The sequence below is a fragment of the Paroedura picta genome, chromosome 5, assembly GCF_049243985.1.
Source record: "Paroedura picta isolate Pp20150507F chromosome 5, Ppicta_v3.0, whole genome shotgun sequence".
NCBI lineage: Eukaryota > Metazoa > Chordata > Lepidosauria > Squamata > Gekkonidae > Paroedura > Paroedura picta.
In genome coordinates, this window is record NC_135373.1 from 87,473,735 (window position 1) to 87,497,538 (window position 23,804).

General features: G+C 39.7%; 2 protein-coding genes across 2 annotated transcripts in view; both read left to right on the plus strand.

Annotated features, from left to right (window-relative positions):
* Positions 1-1,042: 1,042 nt before the first annotated feature.
* On the plus strand, positions 1,043-15,510 carry LOC143838104 (uncharacterized). Its single transcript, XM_077338909.1, has 8 exons — positions 1,043-1,289; positions 3,203-3,317; positions 4,202-4,339; positions 5,262-5,397; positions 7,298-7,552; positions 11,083-11,300; positions 14,145-14,331; positions 14,423-15,510. The coding sequence occupies exons 2-8, from the start codon at positions 3,270-3,272 to the stop codon at positions 14,848-14,850; spliced, it is 1,410 nt and encodes a 469-aa protein (XP_077195024.1). The 5' UTR covers positions 1,043-1,289; positions 3,203-3,269; the 3' UTR covers positions 14,851-15,510.
* The window catches only part of PTPRQ (protein tyrosine phosphatase receptor type Q), a 132,517-nt gene continuing 123,290 nt past the window's right edge, over positions 14,578-23,804 (plus strand). The window contains exons 1-6 of the mRNA XM_077338906.1: positions 14,578-14,707; positions 15,530-15,814; positions 17,682-17,951; positions 20,137-20,397; positions 21,661-21,791; positions 22,354-22,483. Of these exons, the coding sequence (XP_077195021.1) occupies positions 15,799-15,814; positions 17,682-17,951; positions 20,137-20,397; positions 21,661-21,791; positions 22,354-22,483 (808 nt within the window). The 5' untranslated portion in view covers positions 14,578-14,707; positions 15,530-15,798. The remainder of the gene's footprint in view (positions 14,708-15,529; positions 15,815-17,681; positions 17,952-20,136; positions 20,398-21,660; positions 21,792-22,353; positions 22,484-23,804) is intronic.

Here is a 23,804-nt window from a genome sequence, read left to right on the forward strand (position 1 = left end):
CCTCAGTGGGGTTTTGGAGTTCTACTTGCTGGGCTGTGAACCTCTAAACTGCTGTCTTTTTGTATGTGTGTAGGCTGTTTTTTAGAAGGACCAGCTGCTAGTGTACACCTGAACAAGGGTGCCTTTTGCCTCTTTTTGCATTCCAGCTAAGAGGAGGGGCTGGATTAAATATCCCAATCACACCTTGTGGGCAGGATTCCTTCATAGCCCCATTGTTTTCTTCTTCACTACTTAGTGCCTTTCCTGACCCCAGCTTTCTTAGTTTGCTGCCCGCCTCAGTTTGAGAAGGCTGAAGACTGCTGTTCTAAGGGATTAAGCACCTGGGTGGAAGTTTTCACTACTTTAGTAAGTGTAGGGCTTATCCACAGACCCTCTCCCCTTTCCAAAAAGATGGATTCTACAGACCTTTAGCTAGTTCACGCAATCACAGAAGTACACACCATAAGGGTAAAAGGAATGCATTCAGGCCTGTATTTTGCCTTCTTAGGGTCAAAACCCTACTCCTGAATTCTGTGGATCCTCTAATTCTAAGCTTATTTAGGTGTCAAAGTACTGCCATTGTTGGTAAACAGATAGCCTAATGGTTGTTGCACAGAATATAGCTATGTCAGTTGCACCTGAAAGTAAAATAAGGGGTTAGCTGTGTTGATCTAACTACCTTGTCCCAACTGAACGGGAATTTAATTTTATCTTCAAATGGTTTAAGTATGGTTTGAAAATAGTTTTGATTTTATGTGCTAGATACAACATTTTAATAATGTATCTTATTAACTATGTATCAAATATGTTTCAAATATGTTTTTTCTTATTTCATACCTTCTGAATATTTTTAGAGTGACTGGCATTATGCTGTATTTAATTAACTAGTTTTTAAAAAGTTTTTCTATTAGGGCTTTGCTAATTAGTGTGACACACTCACAAAAACAAGGTATGATCTGTAGAGCTTTGTAAAAATTAAAGACAATTGGTCCTTCAAATGGAACTTTATTTGAACATAAACGTTCCTAAGGGGACGACGCTTCCCCAGCGCTTTGAGACGCTGCCCTGAACCCGCTTTGTTCTAAAGGGCGGGCAGGAGGGAGGGAAGCCTCCCCTTCCGAAAAAGCCTCCCAGCTTCGCTCTCCGGGTCTCACCGCTTGTTAAGCCTCTCCCTCCTTTCCGCTCACTCCCTCCGTGTCCATGGAGACCGGCCCTCCGTAGCCTAAAGAAGGGGAAAAGGGCAAAAGTCAGCCGAAGAAACCGGGAGAGCGCGAGAGAGGAGGCGACTCGCGGCTGCCCCAGCGAGAGAGGTGAGTTCCCAAAGGCGGGCTTTTCCGACCGCGGCGGACAGGTGGCTTCTGCGCGCAAACGAGCTCTGGCACGCGTTCTTCGGCTGCGGTGGCCGAGAGAAGCCGCGCGTTCCCTTGGGACGAGTCACTTCCCGGAGAAGAGGCGCGCGAAAATGTGAACAGGCGATGGCAGTCTTCGCGAAGGAAAGGCTCTGATGCATCCGCCAGGCTCTTCCTTAAGGGCTTGCCTTTCTCCTTTTCACAAAGCCCGGGGAAACGCTGCTGGCAAAGTCGAGGTTTTTTGCTTGTTTCATACCATTCGCCTGTTCCCATTTCTGCCCTCATTTCCCCCCTGTTGGTTTATGATGGGATGTGCTGTATTGAAATATATTTTGTTGTCTTGAAAAACAATGGGACCAAGGTATCTGAAGAAAAGCCTTCTCCCATACATTCCTGCTCAGGAATTAAGATCACAGTCCCTGGTGATCAAATAATCTCATCTGTGGAAACACCAGAGAGGGCCTTTTTGGTGGCAGCCCCAAGATTATTGAAGAACGTCCCCAGGAAGGTGCACTACCTTCCCACTCTTGGTCTTCTGGAGGTAGCTGAAGACTGTTTTATTCATGATGAGTTTTGATTTATTTTTCTGTTCTGGTTTCTTGCAGTTTTCATTTATTGTAATGATTCTATGTATTTTGTTGTGTTTTGTTATTTTTTACGTTATAAGATGCCTTGTGTTTATGTAAGATAAAAAATCAAAATTTGAGTCCAAAGCCACCTTTAAGAAAGATTTGGTTTCTGCCAAACTACAGGGTGAGTTTGCCAAGCAAATAATCATGACATACCTGCCCAGAACAAGCTGTGTACTTTGCTAGGAAGTCAGATGATAGTTAAATTTCTTTTTCTCCATTTACCAGTCACTATTGAGATTTTCCCCAGGACCTCAAGCAGCAAATGAAACAAGTTGGCAAGTTCCTACAGGCACAATAATGATGATAAAAATGTGGGGGTGTGTATATCTTGAAAATTTATAAGTAAAAGGAGGCAAACAAAATAAAATAGTATAAACTAATGGCGGAAAGCCACAGCAAAAAATAAAGCAAAACAACAAAAAATGGAAAAACTAACAAAGCAATTACAATCAACAGCAGCCATATTAATAAGTTTAGGTAATACAGTCAATCATCTTTTATCCGTATAGGTTTAACAAGCTTGGCATGAGAACAGCTTATTTATTTAAAACATTTATTAGCTGTCTTTCTACCTTACAGATAGATTCAGGTGGGTAGCCATGTTTGTCTGAAGAAGCAGAACAAAATTTGAGTCCAAAGGCATTTTGGTGTAGTGGTTAGGAGTGCAGACTTCTAATCTGGCATGCCAGGTTCGATTCTGCACTCCCCCACATGCAACCAGCTGAGTGACCTTGGGCTCGCCACGGCGCTGATAAAGCTGTTCTGACCGAGCAGTGATATCAGGGCTCTCTCAGCCTCACCCACCCCACAGGGTGTCTGTTGTGGGGAGAGGAAAGGGAAGGCGACTGTAAGCCGCTTTGAGCCTCCTTCGGGTAGGAAAAAGCGGCATATAAGAACCAACTCTTCTTCTTCTTCTTAAGACCAACAAAGTTTTAATTACAGTTTGTGCAGGAAGACATAAAAACTAGGTTTTGTTTATATGTTGTAGACGCTTCAGGGGAGCAGCATTTAAATGAATATCACCACTGCCATGAGTGGAAATTTTCCACAATAAAACTAATAATGCACTTTTATATGTCAATAAAATACATAGAGCCATTCTGCACATCTAAAAATATAGCATCATGCCAGCACAATTGCGTGACACTATAATAATACAGTTATAATTTATAGTACAATGCAATATGAATACAGGCAACTAGAAAGTATTATTTATTTTTTGTTGTCTTATTTTTGTACAAGTGTGTGACCATCAGATAATCAGAGGCTGATTCATAACAGGCACTGGGAGCTAAAGTAAAAACTCCTTATGGACAAAAGAATTTTGTTACTGATTATAACAAAGTCTGTATTTCAGGTAAGGAATAATATTCTACTACTACATATAGCAATATTAACTGTTCTTTTGGAAGTGAATTGTACTCCTAAGCAGCTGAGGAGGTGGAGGTCCCTGCAGCATGGAGAAAGGTCTTCAGCTTGTGGCACCAAAGACAAATTGATTCGCCATGGGCCTGGTGGCACTAACATGGACTTGGCCAACAGAGCCTTCTGAAGTTCTCACCTGGGAGACACGAAGACACCAACTTCTTGGAAGCTTTTGACATCCCTGATAATGACACAAATGAGGCCTACTCTGGCCCTAAGGAGGCAGAGAAACACATAAAGCCCATTTTGATGGAGGACACAATAGCTGACGAAGTCCTTCCTCACAGCAAAATCACCATGGACTAAATCATTGTTAGGAACAAAATCTGAGTGTGCTTGCACAAGTGGTCTTTTCCCCATACCTTCCTCTTCCCTGCTATGCCTCCAACACCTCCTTCACTCATTTGTTTTGAGGAACAGGCATCTTGGGGAGTAATGTGAAATCTGGCTCTTTGGCTTAAAATATACATCTGACTACCATTCCTGATAAGAGCCTCTTGTGGTGCAGAGTGGTAAGGCAGCGATATGCTGTCTGAATCTGTCTGCCCATGAGGTTGGGAGTTCAATCCCAGCAGCCGGCTCAAGGTTGACTCAGCCTTCCATCCTTCCGAGGTCGGTAAAATGAGTACCCAGCTTGCTGGGGGGTAAACGGTGATGACTGGGGAAGGCACTGGCAAACCACCCCGTATTGAGTCTGCCAAGAAAACGCTAGAGGGCGTCACCCCAAGGGTCAGACATGACTCGGTGCTTGCACAGGGGATACCTTTACCTTTACCTTTACCATTCCTGAATGCATACTATTCCATTGTATTGCAGGCACCTGTTGGTCTGGAGTGTGGTGAAACTGAAAAGCCCGCTAGAGCAATTTTTTTGGAATGGCCAAAATTTCCAGAAGGAAAGGACCCAGAGTTCTATGTTGTAAAATATCAACAATCGGTTGACTTCATCCAGAAAGTAAGCTTTGAATTTAATCATTACTTATTTCTAGAAGCTATACTAATTAGATTGATTCCAAGATACTATTAGAAAATATTAGTGTTCCCTTTAAAAAAGATAACATTTTAGATTCAAAGGCATTTTAAAATAATATCATTTAACATCTAAAAGGATGATGTGTACCTGTACCTGCAAGGTATTGGAAGGGACTTTTTAGAAATAAGTTCCGGGTCAATATAATTAACCTTTATTTATACTGAATGTTAGTCCCGGATGAGATTGTTGTTGAGATAAACTGCATCCACAGTTGCTGGGATCAATGAACTGGATTCCAAGAGCAATGCAGTTTGGCACTTCAGTATGAAACCTGTTAAAACTTTTTACCAACATTGTTTTTCCTCAGAACATCCCAGGGACAATTATTGTACCTGACTATGCTGTTGACCAATCCACAATTTAATATTTTTAGTAAATTAATTTTTAGTATGTCTTTACTGTTTTACACTTTTGAATACCTTTTCTATCAATGATGATTTTTCACCTTCCTTTCTGGACTCATCAATATTTTTGATATTAAACATGGCTCTATCTGTGGATACCTAAATCTATAGACTGGGGACATGAAAAACTGCAGAGTTACAGATAAATGTGAATTTAAAAAAATACATGAAGGGGTTAATTGCCCCCAAATAATAATACCTTCTCAGACGCTGTTGTGTGGGTTGCTAGGCAACTGCAACATTATTACCAGCCTTCAACCCTTGTTTTCTGTCAATAAAAGGCAGAGAAAGGGGGCTGGACCCTTTCGAGGATTGTTTTGGTTTTTGCAGGAAGATGCTTTGGGGAAAGTCTGTCAGCACCACTTGCCTAATTGTTGCCACCCAACTTGCATGACTCCTTAAAATAACATTAATTCTTAAAATAACATCTTTTATTATAGACTGTAAAAAGTGTTTCTACAACTCAGTTAACAGTTCAGAACTTTACAATTCTATTAGAAGAAGAGAAGAAATATGATGTAATGGTACAATCACTGAAGAAAGGAGAAATTTTACATGTGGTATCATTCAAGACACGTAAGTACAAGGAAAGTACTTCGATTAGAGGCAAAGATGGAAGAACAATATATGATATTAGGGGATGTTGTTTTTATGGATGTTGTTTTATTGAATGACTAGTAGTAAAGCCCGCTGAAACCAAAATTCAGTGGGTGCTAGGGGCCTGGGGAGCTTCTTTCCTCCCCCCCGCAATCTGGGAAAAAGCTCCCCAGGCCCCGGGGAAGGCGATCCGCGGCTCGCGGAGCCACGGATCACCTTCCCTGGGGCTTGGGGAGCTTTTCTCCTCCCCCAGATCTTCAAAAAAGCTCCCCAGGCCCCGGGGAAGGCGCTGGGCAGCTCAGCGAGCCGGCCAGCAGCCTCCCCGGGGTCTGGGGAGCCGTTGTCGGGTAGAGGGTGGGGGCCAGAGAGCATACCTTCGCTCTCGGTGGCCAGCAGAGCAATGGCCGCCGTGGAGCGAAGGTAAGCTCTGGTGGGGGGTGGGGCGGGTTGGGAGGCGCTTTGCGCCTCCCAATTGGTTGTAGTCTGGGAAAACAGTCAATCAGCAGCTGCGCTGTGCGCGGCTGCTGATTGGCAGTTTGGGGCTGGACTGACAAGCTGAGTCAGTCCAGGGGAAGGGGCCTATCGACACCCTTCCTCATCCCGGACAGAGCCTGCCCTCAGGGCCCGTACTGTTTTATTTTTTCCGCTCCGCGAGGAGCGGTTAAAGATATTGCAGTGATCACTAACTGTTACCTATAGTGATAAGTATTCTTTGGGGGTTCTTTCGTATAGTATGCTTCATATCTTTATTGTTCAGTACAACTTATATAATCATTTCAGTGTTTATCCAAGCATAGCTATTTATTCTTCCATTCCATTAGCACATTAAATCCTGTAGCAAGTTATTCTACATTTAATACATCTGTACAATACATCTTCAGAATAGGAATTTTTATTTTTACATCCATTAAATTGATTAATGGATTGAGCCAGTTTGGTGTAGTGGTTAGGAGTGCGGTCTTCTAATCTGGCATGCCAGGTTCGATTCTGCACTCCACCACATGCAACCAGCTGGGTGACCCTGGGCTCGCCACAGCACTGATAAAACTGTTCTGACTGAGCAGTGATATCAGCGCTCTCTCAGCCTCACCCACCCCACAGGGTGTCTGTTGTGGGGAGAGGAATGGGAAGGCGACTGTAAGCCGCTTTGAGCCTCCTTCGGGTAGGGAAAAGCGGCATATAAGAACAAACTCTTCTTCTTCTTAATGATTTTTTTCTTTTTCTTTTAATATAGCTTATAGTAGGAGAGCCAGTTTGGTGTAGTGGTTAGGAGTGCAGACTTCTAATCTAGCGAGCCGGGTTCGATTCTGCACTCCCCCACATGCAGCCAGCTGTGTGACCTTGGGCTCGCCACAGCACTGATAAAACTCTTCTGACTAAGTGATATCAGGACTCTCTCAGCCTCACCCACCTCACAGGGTGTCTGTTGTCGGGAAAGGAAAGGGTAGGCGACTGTAAGCCGCTTTGAACCTCTTTCGGGTAGAGAAAAGTGGTATAAAGGTAAAGGTAAAGGTATCCCCTGTGCAAGCACCGAGTCATGTCTGACCCTTGGGGTGATGCCCTCCAGCGTTTTCATGGCAGACTCAATACGGGGTGGTTTGCCAGTGCCTTCCCCAGTCATTGCTGTTTACCCCCCAGCAAGCTGGGTACTCATTTTACCGACCTCGGAAGGATGGAAGGCTGAGTCAACCTTGAGCCGGCTGCTGGGATTGAACTCCCAGCCTCATTGGCAAAGCTTTCAGATGGCTGCCTTACCACTCTGCGCCACAAGAGGCTCTAAAAGTGGTATATAATAACCTATTATTATTATTATTATTATTATTATTATTATTATTATTATTATTATTATTATTATTATTTTCCTGTATTTCCATTATAGGAGCAGTTTCACAGAATACTGTCCAAACACTGGTGACAAGTACTAGTGTATTGTTTAACTGGCCAATATTGGATAACAATTTTTCTGTTGGAATTTCTCATAATAATGTTTCTCAGATTTTTAAACACAATGAGACTTTCTATGAATGGACTGATCTGAGACCTGCAACTTTGTATACGTTTGCATTTGAATTTAAACAGCTGCAATCTAAATTTATGAATGTGTCGCAAACACTGGATATTCAAGTTGAAACAGGTATGTACTGACTTTCTTATTATTGCTGTCCTTGGTCTGAAAGCAGTTATTATAGTTCTGTGCCTGGCCATTGCCTAGAGCAGCGGTCTCCAACCCCCGGTCTGGAGACCAGTACCAGCCTGTAGATCAGTCGGTACCGGGCTGTGGCTCCTCCTCATCCTCCTTCCCGGCTGCTGCCTCTGGGGCTGCCCTACCACTCTTCTGCCGGCTCACCTTTTGTGCTCTCCAGTGGCTGCCATGGCTGGGGCTCCCCCTTGGCGTGGCACTGCGCAGCTGCTGCTGGCAGCGCCCCCCAGCAAGCGGCGGGAAATCAGGGACGCTGGCGGGAAAGCAAGAAGAACAGGGGCTCAGGCAGCGGCAATGACATCCCTTAGCAAAAGACTACCCCCCCCCCCCGGGCCTCAGTAAAATTGTCAAGCATTGACCGGTCCCCGGTGATAAGAAGGTTGGGGACCACTGGCCTAGAGAACCCTGTGTAGACTGAGCTGCTAAGAGGAAGAGGGAGATAACTTGTTTTAATAATGATCAGGAGAGCTTAAATTCACTGAGCAGCCATAAGTCTTTAAGTATGTAGTCAAACTCTGTAGGACTTACATCCAAGTAAAGATTATTAGAATTAAATTGTAATCAGATTTAAGGATAATTATGTTAGATTATGACTTAAAATATATTACTTAATATAGTGTAATCCAAATAAAGAAACTATGAAAAAACAATATTCTCCATGGTTTCTTGATTTTTTTCATGGTATTTTAAGAGTAAGGGCTTTTTACTATAGTGCTATACAAAGTTATTCTACAAAATCCCTGATCAGATACTCTAAAGAAAAAAAACCTTTAAACTGCATAATGTGAAAAATGTTTCTATAACTTTCCAGAGGAATCCAAATAGGAACACTATAAATATTGTTCATCAAGATAGCACCTGGCTGTTTTGAAGTATTAGGTATACTATTCTATATGGATTCTAAGAAGAGACACACTCCGGACAGCAACGCGAATGAAAAAGAGTTAGTTCAATAGGAAGCTGACAAGTCCCCCACTTTTGTTGTCCACTGCCACTCAAAGCTTTGGTGGGAGAGAAAAAAATTATGGTAGCTGCAACATCAGGTCACTTCTGATTTTTAAAAGTGTAAGAAATGCAGAGTAGCTTTAGGAATTGACAACAACCCTATGGCAAAACTAAAGTATTTTTTAACAGAAAAGATGTTATGCTGCAGCAAGTATTATGTCCCCATTGTCCCCTCCCATTGCTTCTCAGACAAGTTGAGGCCTCTCAGTTGAGAAGTCAGCAAAATGTTTTTCACAGAGTTGTTGCTATACAGCAGATGCCTTATTGTTATTAGAAGACATCACTGACATTAAAGTTATATTGAATCTGTCACAACTGTTTAATAGCTTTTTTGGTCATTATAGCTGTAAGACCTATAACAGGACACTGCTTCAATTGGGCTAGCATCTTAGTTATTTTTTTCTTTTAACAGTTTGCATTAATGAAGTCATGTTGTTGTACACACTGATCAAAATGCTACTGTCACTATTGAAACTGTTGTATACCTAGGACTTTATTTTTTGTACAAATTTTGATAGTTATGCTCTTAATGTTGCTTTCTATCAGGGCTGTGCACAGAAAGATTAAATAAATCATACAAAAGCTACTAATTGAATCAATGAAAACCTACTAGCAATGATACAATTAGAAAAATAATAGAAAAAGAGTGTAAAAATTCAAGAAAAAGAGAGAAAGAAGTTGTTTCACTAAGATTCTGGAGTGCATTGTAACACACACACCCCTTTAAAAATCCCGTGCATGGGCCTGCCTTCTATATTTGTTTTCTAGGTATAAACATTGTTTTCCCTCTCCTTATTCATTTTTGTGTGAATTTTATTATTTATTTTGTGATTGGATTTGATGGTTTTGTTGTATATACAACCACCACTGTGATCTTTATGTGATTACACAATGTTTTTGAATATACATACACACACAAATTAATATTTTTTATATAATTATTTCTTGTGTTCTGTTTAGATGCCCTTATTTATTTATTTATTTATTTATTTACTTTTAAAGCAGCATTAGCGAGAATGTACATAAAACCTGGCTTGTTTAACACACCTCTCTCTTCCTTCCTTTCCTCTTCCCTTATCACACAGAGAATACCAGTTACAAGTTAATACAGGTTACTTGTAATATCTGAATACAGATTACATAATAGTAATTCTAAACTTTCTGGTTTAGAATCCAAATTTTTGTTTGGAGGGGGGGCTAATTTTGCAAGGTTATACTCATGCATTCATATGTCATAGGTGATCTAAGTCAGTTTTCAACTGGGGTTCACTATGTATGAAAGAAGTGGTAAAGGAGGAAAGAGCAAGACACACACATGAGCCCAACAAGCCAGGTTCACAAACACTTGCTTTTATGTTTGTTAAAAGTGTTTGAATGCAGACAGAAACCATTTCCACATGAGGAATTTGTCACTGCCTAGCCTCTCATTGTTTGTGGGTTTTAATGCTGCTTCCTCATGACATCGGCAGCAACCTTTAGCTCTTCAGTGGTTGGTGTGAGTTTTTGTACCTGTTGCCCCGTGATGAGGGAATGCGGAAGAATCAGCTTCCCCTTTCTTGTTATGGCACACAACGAGGTGCAAACAGATGCAAGCCTGAAAAGAAGAAACGCACAACAGTCTCGCTAGCGTTTTGTCTGCCTTTGCACTTGCCCTCCCCTCTCCATTTCTGGATCGCTAATTTTTTTTTAAAAATGGTGCTGTCTGCATTGCTACAGGACTGCAAAGCGACGTGCCTGTGTATCAGGGGAAATAAAATTTATTGTCATCTTCTCTTCAGTGTGCACAGTAATATTGGGAGTGGGCAACCACCCTATTTAAAATGCAGTCGTGTTTTTGTTTTTGGGCAGTAGGGCATGAACGGGGAAAGATGGGGGACTGTGATGAAGCAGACTTCTCCCTATTAGCATGGCATCTGTGTTTTGTATTTTTAATCCTTATTGTGAACACACAATAATTGGGGTCCAATTACCGTGGCTAGCCTGTCATAAATCTACCTGAACATAAATTGAGACCATTATATAAAGAATCCCGAAATCTTGAAAAATGTTTTATTATTGTGGTGTGATCCTGTAGCAACGTGGAAGTGGGTTTTTTAAAAATTATTTTCAGAACTCGGGGGGGGGGGGAATAAGTTTGAGTTCCCAAAACCACCACTCTGAGGGGATTGGTGGGTTGTGTTGATTGACAACCTAAGGAGAAACCTGAAGGTTCTCCATACTTCCAGTCTTCTCCGCCACCTCATTGGGAAAGGAAAAGCCGCAATGAGATGAGAGGGGTCTCCCATCTGGAAGTGTCCAAATGCAGTTTACAATATCGTGTTTGCAAGCAGGAGGCAGCGCACATTGTCTACCTCCATGCGGAAATGATCAAATTGTTTTCTTATTTAAAAAACCCTTTTTGCAAATTCTTTAACTGGAAAAAAATGCGTTGAGATACTAGAATATATGTCTATCTTTAGGTTTATGTTCAGAGGGTTGGACAGCCTTTAAACAGAGCTGCTATAAAGTAAGCAAAGAAAGCATGCCTTGGAGTATGGCACAACAGAACTGTCAATCATTTGCAAGTGGAGCACATCTTGTTGATGTAAAAAACAAAGAAGAACATGCATTTCTATTTGCTTATCTGCAGTCATTCAGTCAGATCATCATGTTGTGGACAGGTCTTAATGACATTAAGGTCAGTATATATTACTTTGGTTGGCATAATGAAAATGATTATGGTTAACAGATGAAGAGCAGAATTTGGATCTGAGGATGCCTGGATTCAAATTGCACTCCTGTCATGTGTTTACGATAGAACAAAGTAAATAGTAGTTTTAAGGAAGAACAAACTCTAGACCATCACAGCTATACACCTGGATTTATCTTCAGAGATTTCCTGTGTGGTCTTGTACAAGGTGTAGTATTCTAGTCTTAGTTCCCTGTCAAACAGAACGATAGATGCCTACTTCATAGGGTGTTTAAAAAAATTATATAACATTTCTATACTGCCTTCTCTCTGAATTCAGAGAGAAGGTGACACGCATTAAAACACACATAATATAAAATAAATAAAACATAAACATATAAAATATAAGCACATAATAAAACACAATCAAGGAAGAAGGCTAATAAAAATTACTGAGGGAACATCAAACCTCCTCACCCACCAAAAATGTTTCCACCTATTGATGGAAGACAATGACAGGAGATAGATGGATAATCCTGGGAAAAGAGTAACAAGGTTTCTGCCACAGCCAAGAAGGCTTTTTCTGCACTTGCCACCAGCCTAAGCTGGAGGAAATATATGAAGCACTGGAGTGGTCATGTAAGGTAATATGGGAGTAAGTGGTCCTTCAGATGTTTTGGTCCCAGGCCAAATAGGGCTTTAAAGGTTATTAGGTAAAGGTAAAGGTATCCCCTGTGCAAGCACCGGGTCATGTCTGACCCTTGGGGTGACACCCTCTAGTGTTTTCATGGCAGACTCAATACAGGGTGGTTTGCTAGTGCCTTCCCCAGTCATTACCGTTTACCCCCCAGCAAGCTGGGTACTCATTTTACTGACCTCGGAAGGATGGATTGCTGAGTCAACCTTGAGCCGGCTGCTGGGATTGAACTCCCAGCCTCATTGGCAAAGCTTCAGACTGCATGTCTGCTGCCTTACCACTCTGCACCACGAGAGGCTCTTTAAAAGTTATTACTAAAACCTTGAATTGGGCCTGGAAGGAAACTGTAAAAAACAACCATATTAAGGATGATCAATAACAAGCTATTGAAAACTAACTAGGGAGATTTAAAAAAAAATTAAACAGTCTAAAATATGCTACCTTCCATTATGTATTTCAACAGCATGGTCACTGGATCAAAATGCAAGTCACGTTTATATTTTTGATGTTAAAATGGGCAATTCCCCCAAATCTTGCATTTTAAAATGTCCACCAAATATTTATATATGTATATGTTTAAGAGCCTGCTTTCCAACATAGTTCCTGTCCTGAGTTGCATGTATATCTTACCTTACTTTGAATTCATTACCAAAAACTAGAGAAATTTGAAAAAGTTCTCTTTCACACATAAGCACTTATCTGGGATATTTGACCAAATTGTCTTGTCAGTCTTCTGCTGTTTCCAAATTCAGCAGTTTCCACAACTTCTTTGCATGTACTGTGTCTTTGCTTCTTGTTTTTTGTTTAACTGTATATTTGTGATACAGTTCCCTTACTTCATGGATCTCAGTTGGAAGTTGAATATCTCCTCAAAAAGAATAATTTAAAAAGTATGTATGCTTAAATGAAATTAACTTCTAGACAATGAATTTAAGGTGGTACTTGGCTCTGTGCATATGGGATTACTCCCCCCCCCAATGCTCTATGGGCTGCTGACAGCAGTATAATTTTCAAGAGTCACTGCTCACAACCAAGGTTCATTTCTGGATTTTATTAATAGGCAAGAAATCTTTGATAGCAAATCCACATTTGAGTGTCCCAGATGATGTAGAGTAAAAACACTTCAAAAAGAGTCTGAAAACATTGGTAATTAGTGGAGTTCTTATATTATTAGTGACTTTGAACCATCAGTGATTCATGGCTTCCTCTCTTTTCCATCTGCATGCATCTGATGAAAGTTGGGTTGTGACTGTTTTCTATAATGAACAGGTTCTGGAAAAAAAGAGAAGTAGAGCAACTGAATTTTAATCTTTCAGGCTAAAGTGATAAATATTAAACAGAAGCTTGCTAGTAAAACCATATTCATTTCTTCTATTTCTTAATTTCTTGTAATCAGTGTAGCACTCTAGCTTCACAACATTATCCTGTTTTATTAAGCCATAGGGTTGAAACAGGACTAAATTGACCATTTCCACTGAATTCCCCCTTTCAACTACAATGCTTCCGCATGTCACTCCTTAGGGTAGCGTTTTGTAAAGATCAGTGGGCTACAGTGAGATGGAAGCAGCAGTGAAGCATTGGAGTAAAAGCCTGTGTGAACACTAGGGGGAACCTATAACCCTTTCTCTAGGACCTAGACTGTATATGTGTGATGCTTCTCTGTCATGCTGGAAATTTCTCCCTCCTTCTGTTTGTGTTCCTTTGTTGTTCCCTCATGGTCTCGCAATAGGCAGGATGCTTTTGCGAATTTCTCCTGTGCAAGCAAGATAGAACATATTGATGATCTCATATTTGAAGAGCTGCTGGTAGAATAGCTAGCTGCTTTACTTCAAAATGCATGCGAATAGGACCTTTAATAAAAATAAGTTATACATTTGCTGCATTATATTGGATTGAAGAGTGTTTAATCACATGTGATCCCATGCTTTGCTACACCAATCTATACATATACTTAATACAAAGATCCATTTTGCCATTAGAAAATTTAATCTGGACCCAATATAGAAATAACAGGTCACAAAACAGTGAAAGAGTGCCTAGACTTGCTCAATAAGAATTAGGCAGAACATATGTTTGATATCAAGGTTATTATAGGAACCAACTGACAAATATGACATTATTTAAGAATTGTCTTATAGGAGTTTTCATTCTTACAGGTTGAAGGACATCAGTTGTGGACAGATGAATCTCCATATCTTGGAAAGTCCATCCTCTCTTCTTTACCAAGAATACCAGAAAATGAAACAGATTGTTTTGCTTTCCAGAGGAATCCGGATGGTCCATATTATTCCTTTTTAGGATTTTTCTGCTATATTCCATTGCCATATATGTGTGAATATGAGTGTAATTATTTTCTCAAACTCTAAAGCATTTTAAAAGCTACTTTTTAACAAAAGTTAACACTGAATTTATAGATCTAAATTCTCTTTTGCAGTGCCCTCTGTTCCCAAAAACATCACATTTAAGGTGCAGGATATCAGCACAACTCATATAGTGCTGTTTTGGAGCAGTTTGGATGGATGGTTTAATTCAGGCTTTGAGCTTGCAATTAAATATTACTTAAACTATTCAGAGCAACATATCAGAACATTTTCTGTGAATTCAACTCATGCAAACATTTTGGAGTTGTGTCCTGGTCATTTGTATAGATTTTCATTGTCTGCGAGGAGCCCCGAGGGGGCAGAAGTTAGTTTACATCCACTAGTGACAGTGGAGACAAGTAAGTTACATAAAGCAGAATTAATATTCATCGAAGTGTATGATCTTTTAAAAGCTTGGTGTAGTGGTTACGAGTACCAACGTCTAACCTTGCTCATCCAACATACAGCCATCTGGGTGACATTGGGTTCGCCACAGCACTGATAAAACTCTTCTGATTGAGCAGTAATATCAGGGCGCTCTCAGCCTCACCTACTTCACAGGGTGTCTGCTGTGGGGAGAGGAAAGGGAAGGTGAGCTGCTTTGAGACTCTTTTGGGTAGAGAAAAGTGGCATATAAGAACGAACTCTTCATCTGAAACAGTTCGTTTGGGGTTTAGTGTACTCTTGAGTGAATATGTAGATTTGAGCACTTGCACAAAATGTTAGCATTTATCCCTATGTGAACTAATTCATTGTGTTGTGGATTCTATACCCATTCAGGTTAAATATGCTAGCATTAATGTCTTGCTTTCACAATATCTGTTTAAGTACAAGAATAAGAGTTTTATTCCTCTCTCTTTTTGCCCCTAACACTTCCTACAGCCTCTTGGAAAGTATGGACAGTAGAGAAATGGGGAAATTATATGTGTCCTGTATTGTAATAACTACTGATAAGAGGGAGTACCCTGATATCTTAGTTTTTAGAAGATCCTTGTTTATAGTAAGACATCCTGTCTGCTGTTCTATATCCACTTGAAATATATATTGTAAAAAATTGTTTTATTTCAAGTATTTGTCTGTATTTCAAGTATTTTCAAGTATTTGTTTTCAAGTATTTGTCTAAAAATATTTGTACCACCTTCTATTAACACCATTATGTTTTCCTATTCTGCAACCATTAGGACCACTACATTTATCCAATGTAAAAGCAGTACGTGTAACATCATCCGAAATAGTTTTGCAGTGGGACTCTCCAGTGAGTTCATGCAGTTCAACCTTTCATCATTACCTAGTTCACATTTTGGATAGCAAAACAACATACTGGGAAAGTTTTCCAGTTGAAAAATTTAATACTACTGCTGTAATCAGAAATGTGAAACCATACCATCAGTATCGGATATATCTTCAAAGTGTTGCTGAAAAGGGTTCTCTAAGTTGCTATGAGGATCCTATGCTAGTAATAACAGGTAAATAATTATTTTATAAATAATGTACATGAATGAACTCAAATCCAGCAATCTTATGTTTTAATCTCCCTTTGAAGCTTCTCCGTTAAAGGACTTCCACTCTTAGATCAGCAGTGGAATAACCTTGAAGATTAAACTGTTTTTCTCTGGTTCTGAAAGTTGTGATGTGATTTCAAACAGAGAAGCTTGAAAGAGAGATAAATTTGAATTCATTCACAAGTTTACAATAATAGGTAAAGGTAAAGGTATCCCCTGTGCAAGCACCGAGTCATGTCTGACCCTTGGGGTGATGCCCTCCAGCGTTTTCTTGGCAGACTCAATACGGGGTGGTTTGCCAGTGCCTTCCCCAGTCATTACCGTTTACCCCCCAGCAAGCAAGCTGGGTACTCATTTTACCGACCTCGGAAGGATGGAAGGCTGAGTCAACCTTGAGCCGGCTGCTGGGATCGAACTCCCAGCCTCATGGGCAGAGCTTTCAGATGGCTGCCTTACCACTCTGCGCCACAAGAGGCTCTTACAACAATAATAGGTACTAATTCTCTATCCCAAGCATTTCCCCCTAGCATTAATCAAGCTGATTACAATGCACATTGTGTCTGTGCATCTTGAGTTACTTCTTTGCAATATGCCTCCAACCTTCTGACTGGGATGTAAGGATTCAAAGATCTCCATTCTAACAGTATCTGATGTCTTTGACTATCAAAAGCTTATACCCTGAAAAGCTTGTTAAGTCTCTAAGGTGCTCCTGGACACAAAGGCTGACATGGCTGTCCTCTGAAGCTGCCATAGTCTGGAACTTACTTCATCAGACACATGTAGGAACTTACGCTGAATTTAAAACATGTTATTCTGTAAAATGCCAAGAGACTCCTGTTTAATGTATTTACACAGACTAACATCAATGTGAATATAGATGTATGTGTGCAAAATATATATGGAGTATAGTAGGAACATAAAAGGCCTAAATAAAAATAATCAGGACAATCATTTATGCTGGTAAAGTCCAGCATGCAGTTAAATGAGTTTTTAGTTTAACTGAAATAAGCAACAAGCCCAAGGGACCTATCTGAAGGGTGACAACACACATGTAGCTGCTTTATTCTGAATCACACCATTGGTCCATCAAAGTCACTATTCTCTACTCAGACTGGCAGTGGCTCTCCAGGATGGGAGGTCTTTTAGATCGCCATCTACCTGATTCTTTTGACTAAAGATGCCAGGGATTGAATCTTGGGCCTTCTGCAGGCCAAGCAGAAGCTTTATCACTGAGCCGTAGACCACCTCCTCAAAATGTAAGAGGAGAAAAGGATTATGTAGACGTATTATTGTAGGAGTGGGAAAGACAACTACTGCTTGGCATGCCTTCACTTGTGTCTCCTCCAAGATATGATGTAGAGTAGACCAAAAAGTCCATACTCTGGCCATCTGGATGGCTGGTCCTGTCCCCCAAGCCTGTCACAATACCATACAGGAAGCCCAAGGGTATAAAGCCATGGGCTGCAGTGCAGAAGAACCCACATAGTCTGCAGTTACCCCATGCCATCCTTCCTCCTGTGGAAGAACAGGTACCTTGCTTACAGTAGGGTGCTGGATTTATGCTCCTGGGCAGGCTCAGAAAGTTATAGAAGGTTTGTTTCAAGGTACAATCTTTTTTGTTTGTGATTTAACAAAAAAAAACCCTTGGTTTTTTTTTAAAGATGCTAGAAACATGTTCAAATCATCACATAACAGCATTTACTACAATTTTGGTATGAATATTTTCATAATAATTATATCTGTGAATCTGCCAGCAATGAATATATGTTTTCAAAGTGGAGTTGTGAACAATTACAACTGTCTGATTATATCATATTTTTTCTTTACTTAGCTGTCAGCCCTCCTACTGCTTTATTAATCTATCCAGAAGACATAGGAGAGGACCATGTTACTGTCTACTGGAAACTGCCAGAAGAGGGTCAGGAATCCTACATTCAGGCAATGCCACTCACAGTCATGGATAAAACCATAATGTTTTTAGTAAACTACACACAGAGATTTAAGATTGAACACCTGATTTCTGGAATGATTTATGAAATAGGTGTGGCCACAGTGACAAATGGAAACAGGAGTGATCTGAAGACCATTCACTGCACTCTTAGTAAGAGGTTTTAAAATTGATTGGTACAATTTCCCTTGTTTAATAGAATCATAGAATTGAAGGCCCCAAGGAAATACGGCTGGCCGCAGCCAGAGCCAAGGCTTTGTTGACCTTAGCTCTTGCCTGGTGGAATGAGCTCTTGAACGAGACCAGGGCCTTGTCATAATTCTGCAGGGCCTGTAAAATGGAGCTCTTCTACTGGGCCTCCCTCCTACCCCCTCTGCCCCCTTTTCTGCCACCATCCCCCTTCTTGTAGATTATTACTGACCTCAGAAATCAGGACTGCTATAACAACGTTATAGTATGGTTTTATACAGCTTTTAATCTGGTTTATTGATGAATCATTGTTTTGAGTTTTGTGCTATGTAAATCACTCTGAGATGGATAACTGGGATGAGCAGTATATAAATCATGAAATAAATAAATTTCTGTGGGTCCTATCCTCTGCTGCCTACAGAAAATGCTCTCTGTCCTCCTCCAGTGACAGTCTTTCAGATACTTAAAGAGAGCAGTCATGTCCCCTCTCAACCTCCTCTTCTCTAGGCCAAACATTCCCAAGTCCCTCAGCCTTTCCCCATAGGGCTTGTTCTCCAGGCCCTGGATCATCCTTGATGCTCTTCTTTTTTAAAGTATCTCCATTGCATGATTAAATAGTAACTCTTTACTTCCTTTAACAAATCATGGCAGCCAAAGTCAAGAAGTGAATAGCAATTTTATCATTAGTTTCAATGTGAAAGTTATAATACTGTTTTTTTCAATAATTAAAAGTGCAGGAAGATTGTGCCATTATAATTCTTGACAATGGTTACTTGGTGCCAGGGGTTAGTTGTGACTTTAGTTAGGATGGTAGGAAGCAAGGATTGATTGCATTGCATTTTATAAAGATGACACAAAGAGTTCTTCTGGCTATTATTATTATTTATTATAGAAATTGTATACTGCCTTTCTGTCCCTACAAGGTGGCTCCTGAGACTGATAATTTTAAACACTACATTGGAAAACCATTAAGATCAACTCTCCTCCCAAAAGCACATCATTAAAACAGAGTTAAAATAATCCAAAAGTTATTGAATTAGTAAAAGAGGGTGGGAGGATGCTGTTTGTGGGCTTCCTAGAGGCAACTAGTCGGCCACTGAGTAAACAGAATGATGGACTAGAGAAGTCTTTTGTCTGATCCAGCATGAGTCTTCTTCTGTTCATATACAGTACAGCAGTTGAACTACTGTATGTGGGCTGGGAACGGCAACTGGTTCAGAAGGCAGCAATTTTATTATTCTTAGGAGCGAGCCAAAGGGACATATCTTGTCTATTTTAAAACACATACTTTGGCTGCCAGTTTGGTTCTAATTTCATTTCAAGGTGCTGGTTATGACATATAGTATGACCTAGGAATCTCATAGCTGAAGGACTGTTTCTCCCCATAAGCCCTATGATCCAATCTTCTACCTGCTATTTTCTGGTTTAAGTTTACCCAACTAGTGGCTAACACTTAATGAATTAGGCTCCCTAAGGTGGTATGGGGGGGAAGATCATCAGAAGTTTTTAAGAGATGCTGCTTTATTCACTATAGCTTCTAATGGGATTTGAGTTGCAGGTTTTTTCTCAAGGAAGACTAATGGGGTTTTATTTTACTATGGATAATTTAAATTTAGCTTTATGATCTGTTAAGCCACAGGGGAAAGGTAGTGAAATTATTTGAATTATTAAATGCACAGTTTAAATGTGTGGGGAAAATGCAAATAATTCTTTCTTAATATATATAAAGTTTTGCCAAAGGAGTGGTATCAGGTTGCAAACACTAAAGTCTCTCAACACAGTAATAGTAGCCAGGAACAGTTGCAGCTATTTGGGAGAGGGGTGAGCTCGTGTGGTCTGTTGTGTTCTGTTCTTTATGAACAATATTATATCCAGCATTCTGTTTCTAGCATCTATCAGATTTTATCACTATTAGAAAATTTGGCCCACATTTACAATTATAATTTGCAGTTGTTTATAAAATGCTATTTTATTTATTTATTTATTTATTTATTTATTTATTTATTTATTTATTTCATTGATTACATATTTGTATACCACTGCTCCCAGCAAGCTGGCTCACAGTGGTTTACATCATATAAAAACATCCCATAAAATTTCCAACATCTCAACATTTTGATCTGCTTTTCTTCTCTTGTTATCAACCTAGAACCCAAACCAGTACGTATTGCCATCCCTTATGAAGTTCATAGTAATTCTGTGGTTTTATTTGTTCAAATGCCTAATGCTGGAATGTTTGATGGCTTATATATAAGGAGTAAGAGAGGTCCTAATACAACATTGGCTTTACTGACGGATGGAAAAGTAACAATGAACAATTTGATCCCAGGAACAGAATATGATTTCTTGGTTTCTACAACTAGTAGAAACATGTTAAGTTCTGTATATCACATTCCAGCTATAAGAACATGTAAGTTCTTTATTTCAATGTGAAATCTTTTATTTTGTTTCATTTTGTTAAACCATCATTTCTCCAGTCCAAGTATGTAGTTGGTATATGGATGTAGATGTATAAGCAGTTTCTAATTACATTTTATTTTTAACAGCTGTAGGTAGAAAATTGGCCTTTTTTGATTTATTATTGTCTTACTATTATTGTCTTACTTTATTATTGTCTTATTATTGTCTTTAAATGTTTAATAGTAACAGAATATATGGTCCATAATTATCACTGTTTTTTAAAAATTTTCCATGTGTTTGTTAATCTTGCATTAGTTTGAATTGGTAAGTATATGTCATTATAAGTGATTTCCCTGTAGTAAGAGTGGCAGCTTTTTATGGTAAAACAATTTTGTAAGGTATTGGGAAGCATTTTAGGATAAGATGAGTCTGCAACGAATGAAACAGGCTCTTCATCATTCAAGACGTGGCTGCTGGTGTTTAATAAAAACGGTTCACAGAGTGACTTTTATCCCACTGAACGGGATTTAGGGAAGCCAATAGGGATGGTATAGCATTTAGTTTGAGACATCTCATCCCTAAGCACTGATGTGGTCAATGTTACAGATTACCTAAATGGGGGATAGGCTACAACTTGACCATGAGTATATGGCAAGAATTACAGTCATGTAGAAGGACCAACAGTTTGTAGGGGAAATGTGTATACCAAGGATGTTTCAAGAAGGTCTCAGGATGCTGGTATTTATATGCAAACACTAGAAGCTAGATAAAATAAGTTAAGAGATATTTCTATTACATGTATTTGTAACATCCGAAAAGCAACAAGAATGAGATTATTTTGCACTATGTTTGTGTAAAACATATGATTTAGATTAATCCTCAACCTGAATATCAGGCAGTCCTGTGTTTTGAGAAGATAAACAGGTTGTCTGGTATTTCAGCCACCCTTGTTCCTGCACTTGAGTTAGTCTCTGAAAAATGTTGTGATGCCTGGAAGAAAATAAAGGGACCATTGCAAAGTATTTCAATAAGTGTTTTTGTTTCCCTTTGGAAATAAAGTCTAAGGCTTTTTATTGAAAAAGTTGAAAATAAAAGATAATACATAAATGTAAGTAAAACAGATGCTCGGGTTAAGAGAAGTGATGAGAGGTCCATGGTAGTATATCTGGATAATGGCAGAGATCCAAAGGGTGGAGACATTCATACATTTAAACCTGTTCACTTGCCATGAGAAAGGCAATATATAACGTGCATACTTCACATATCTTTGTAGGTCTTGCAGCTCCACTAAATGTACGTGAAGGTAGAGTTACAGATATTTCAATCGGGATTACTTGGGATCAGGCAGATGGAAACTTTGAGCACTATGAAGTGTCATGCACAAACTGCACAGGCACTTCAATGGTATGTTTAAAAACAACAATTCTATATAATGAATAACATTATTTCTGTCAAGTGAATTATAGCAAATGTTAAAGGACATTAACCCACATAATAGTTCTTGTTTAGCTATTTTGATAGAAATGAATCTCCTTGGGGATGAAGTAACACAGTTTTGGTGCCATGACTGAGAAAGCTCTTTCTTGAGTTGTCATCTGTCTAACTTCACATAATGGGGCAACCAAAGCAGGGCCTCTGAAGATGACTGGAGTGAATGAGTAGGTTCATGGGGGATGGATGGAAATTGGGCCATAAGGTACATTGGTCCCAGGGTGTAAAAGAAAAATGGGTACCTGTTTTGTACTCTTTGAGATGTGTCATCACGTGTCTTGACGTGTGATCCGGAAGAATTAGGAATCTCTGTAGGATGTAGACACAGCAGTAGCTGCATCTGATTAGATGCACATCATATTCTGAAACCACCAGGTGATACATATGATACACATGAACAGGCTGAAGTTGCAGCATGTGTCGGTTACAGGAATTGTAGCTGCTATAACATACACAATCCCTATTTGATTTGTAGGTACAAAAAGTCTCAAAAGAAATAGCAAAATTTTCTAATCTAATCCCTGGCATGTTCTATAACTGTACAGTTAAAACTGAAAAAGAAGGCTACAAAGACAGTCTTCCTGTAAGGATACAAATAGAGACTGGTAAGAGATGGATTCTAAAACATTATTGTATTTTTAAAAATTGCCTGGAAAACTTGTATTTGTTTCAGATACTAGAACTGTGCATTGAAATCTTTTGCTCTAGAACTAGTCCTCTCTAAGAAGTTGGTCATATTTCATGACACAGTTCTCCTTTTATATTGTGCATGAGATGTGTGGATGAAGGCTTTTGATTTCTTTTTGGTTTTATTGCCCTTATTCTATTATCTGTTTTACTCATGAGTCATCATTTTACTTCTCTGTCATTACATGGGTGATTACATTTGGTTTTGATGCAGTGGTGTTTCCATATCTTTGTTTCTTTCTTCTATCATTTCCATTTGTTCTGTGTCCTGTTCATTCAGCCCTTTAGGGCAGCTGGCTAGCCACTATGTAAAACAGTATGGTGGGCTAGATTTACCACTTGTCTTATCCAGCAAGCTCTTCTTATTGTGTAGACTAGTATTAAATATAGTAAAGAGAATTAGAGGAATTCTAGTGCGTTTGAAGGCCCATAAACATTGCAGAGAAACTTAAGGAAAAATAGAAGCTGCCTTCATTTATTTTTGTAATGATCTAATCTATATGAAGTACTGTATATACTCGCATATAAGCCGAGGCACTTCATTTTACCACAAAATCTGGGCAAACTTATTGACTCGCATATAAGTCGAGAGTGGAAAATGCAGCAGGCTACTGGTAAATTTACAGGGTGACCTAAGTGCTTAATCCATGCTCAATCATCACAGGCTTTCCCATCCAGCCTCCCTCCCAATAAATACAGAAAAGTCAAGAGGATGAATAGCTGCTGGGTTTTGTACCCCGCTTTTCACTAACCAAAGGAGTCTCAAATCGGCTTACAATTGCCTTTCCTTCCTCTCTTGATGCCATACACCCTGAGAGAGCACAGAACTGCCCTGTGAGAACAGCTCTTGCAGGAGAACAGTGCCCCCCAGGCCAGCAAACCAGAGCAGAACAATAGTACCCAAAGTTGGCAACATACTACAACACGTACTACAGCTTCCAGACTGGGGGATACAGTGCCCTCCCAGAACAAAACACTGAAATAAAGAACTGTAAAACTGAAAACTGAAAGAAAGAACTGTAAAAGTTCTTTTATGTAAAAGAATGTATGTAATGTAAAAACCAACTTTTAAAAGAAACACAACCCCAAGAAGAAAAGGCAAACAGTGCTGCCCCTCAGATGAAAGAAGAAAGAAACATTGAAGCAACAGTAAATCTCAAAGCACCCCCAAAACCCACCCCACCCACAGAAACCGAAAGAATACTTTGGAAGAGGTGATTAGGAATAGAAGGGGAAAAA

Excerpts from the sequence above, each read along its gene's own strand:
- LOC143838104 (XM_077338909.1), top strand. The coding sequence starts at position 3,270 with ATGGACAAAAGAATTTTGTTACTGATTATAACAAAGTCTGTATTTCAG. Across the intron at positions 3,318-4,201 it reads TAACAAAGTCTGTATTTCAG|GCACCTGTTGGTCTGGAGTG; the intron begins GTAAGGAATAAT and ends ATTGTATTGCAG. Across the intron at positions 11,301-14,144 it reads CAGGTCTTAATGACATTAAG|GTTGAAGGACATCAGTTGTG; the intron begins GTCAGTATATAT and ends TCATTCTTACAG.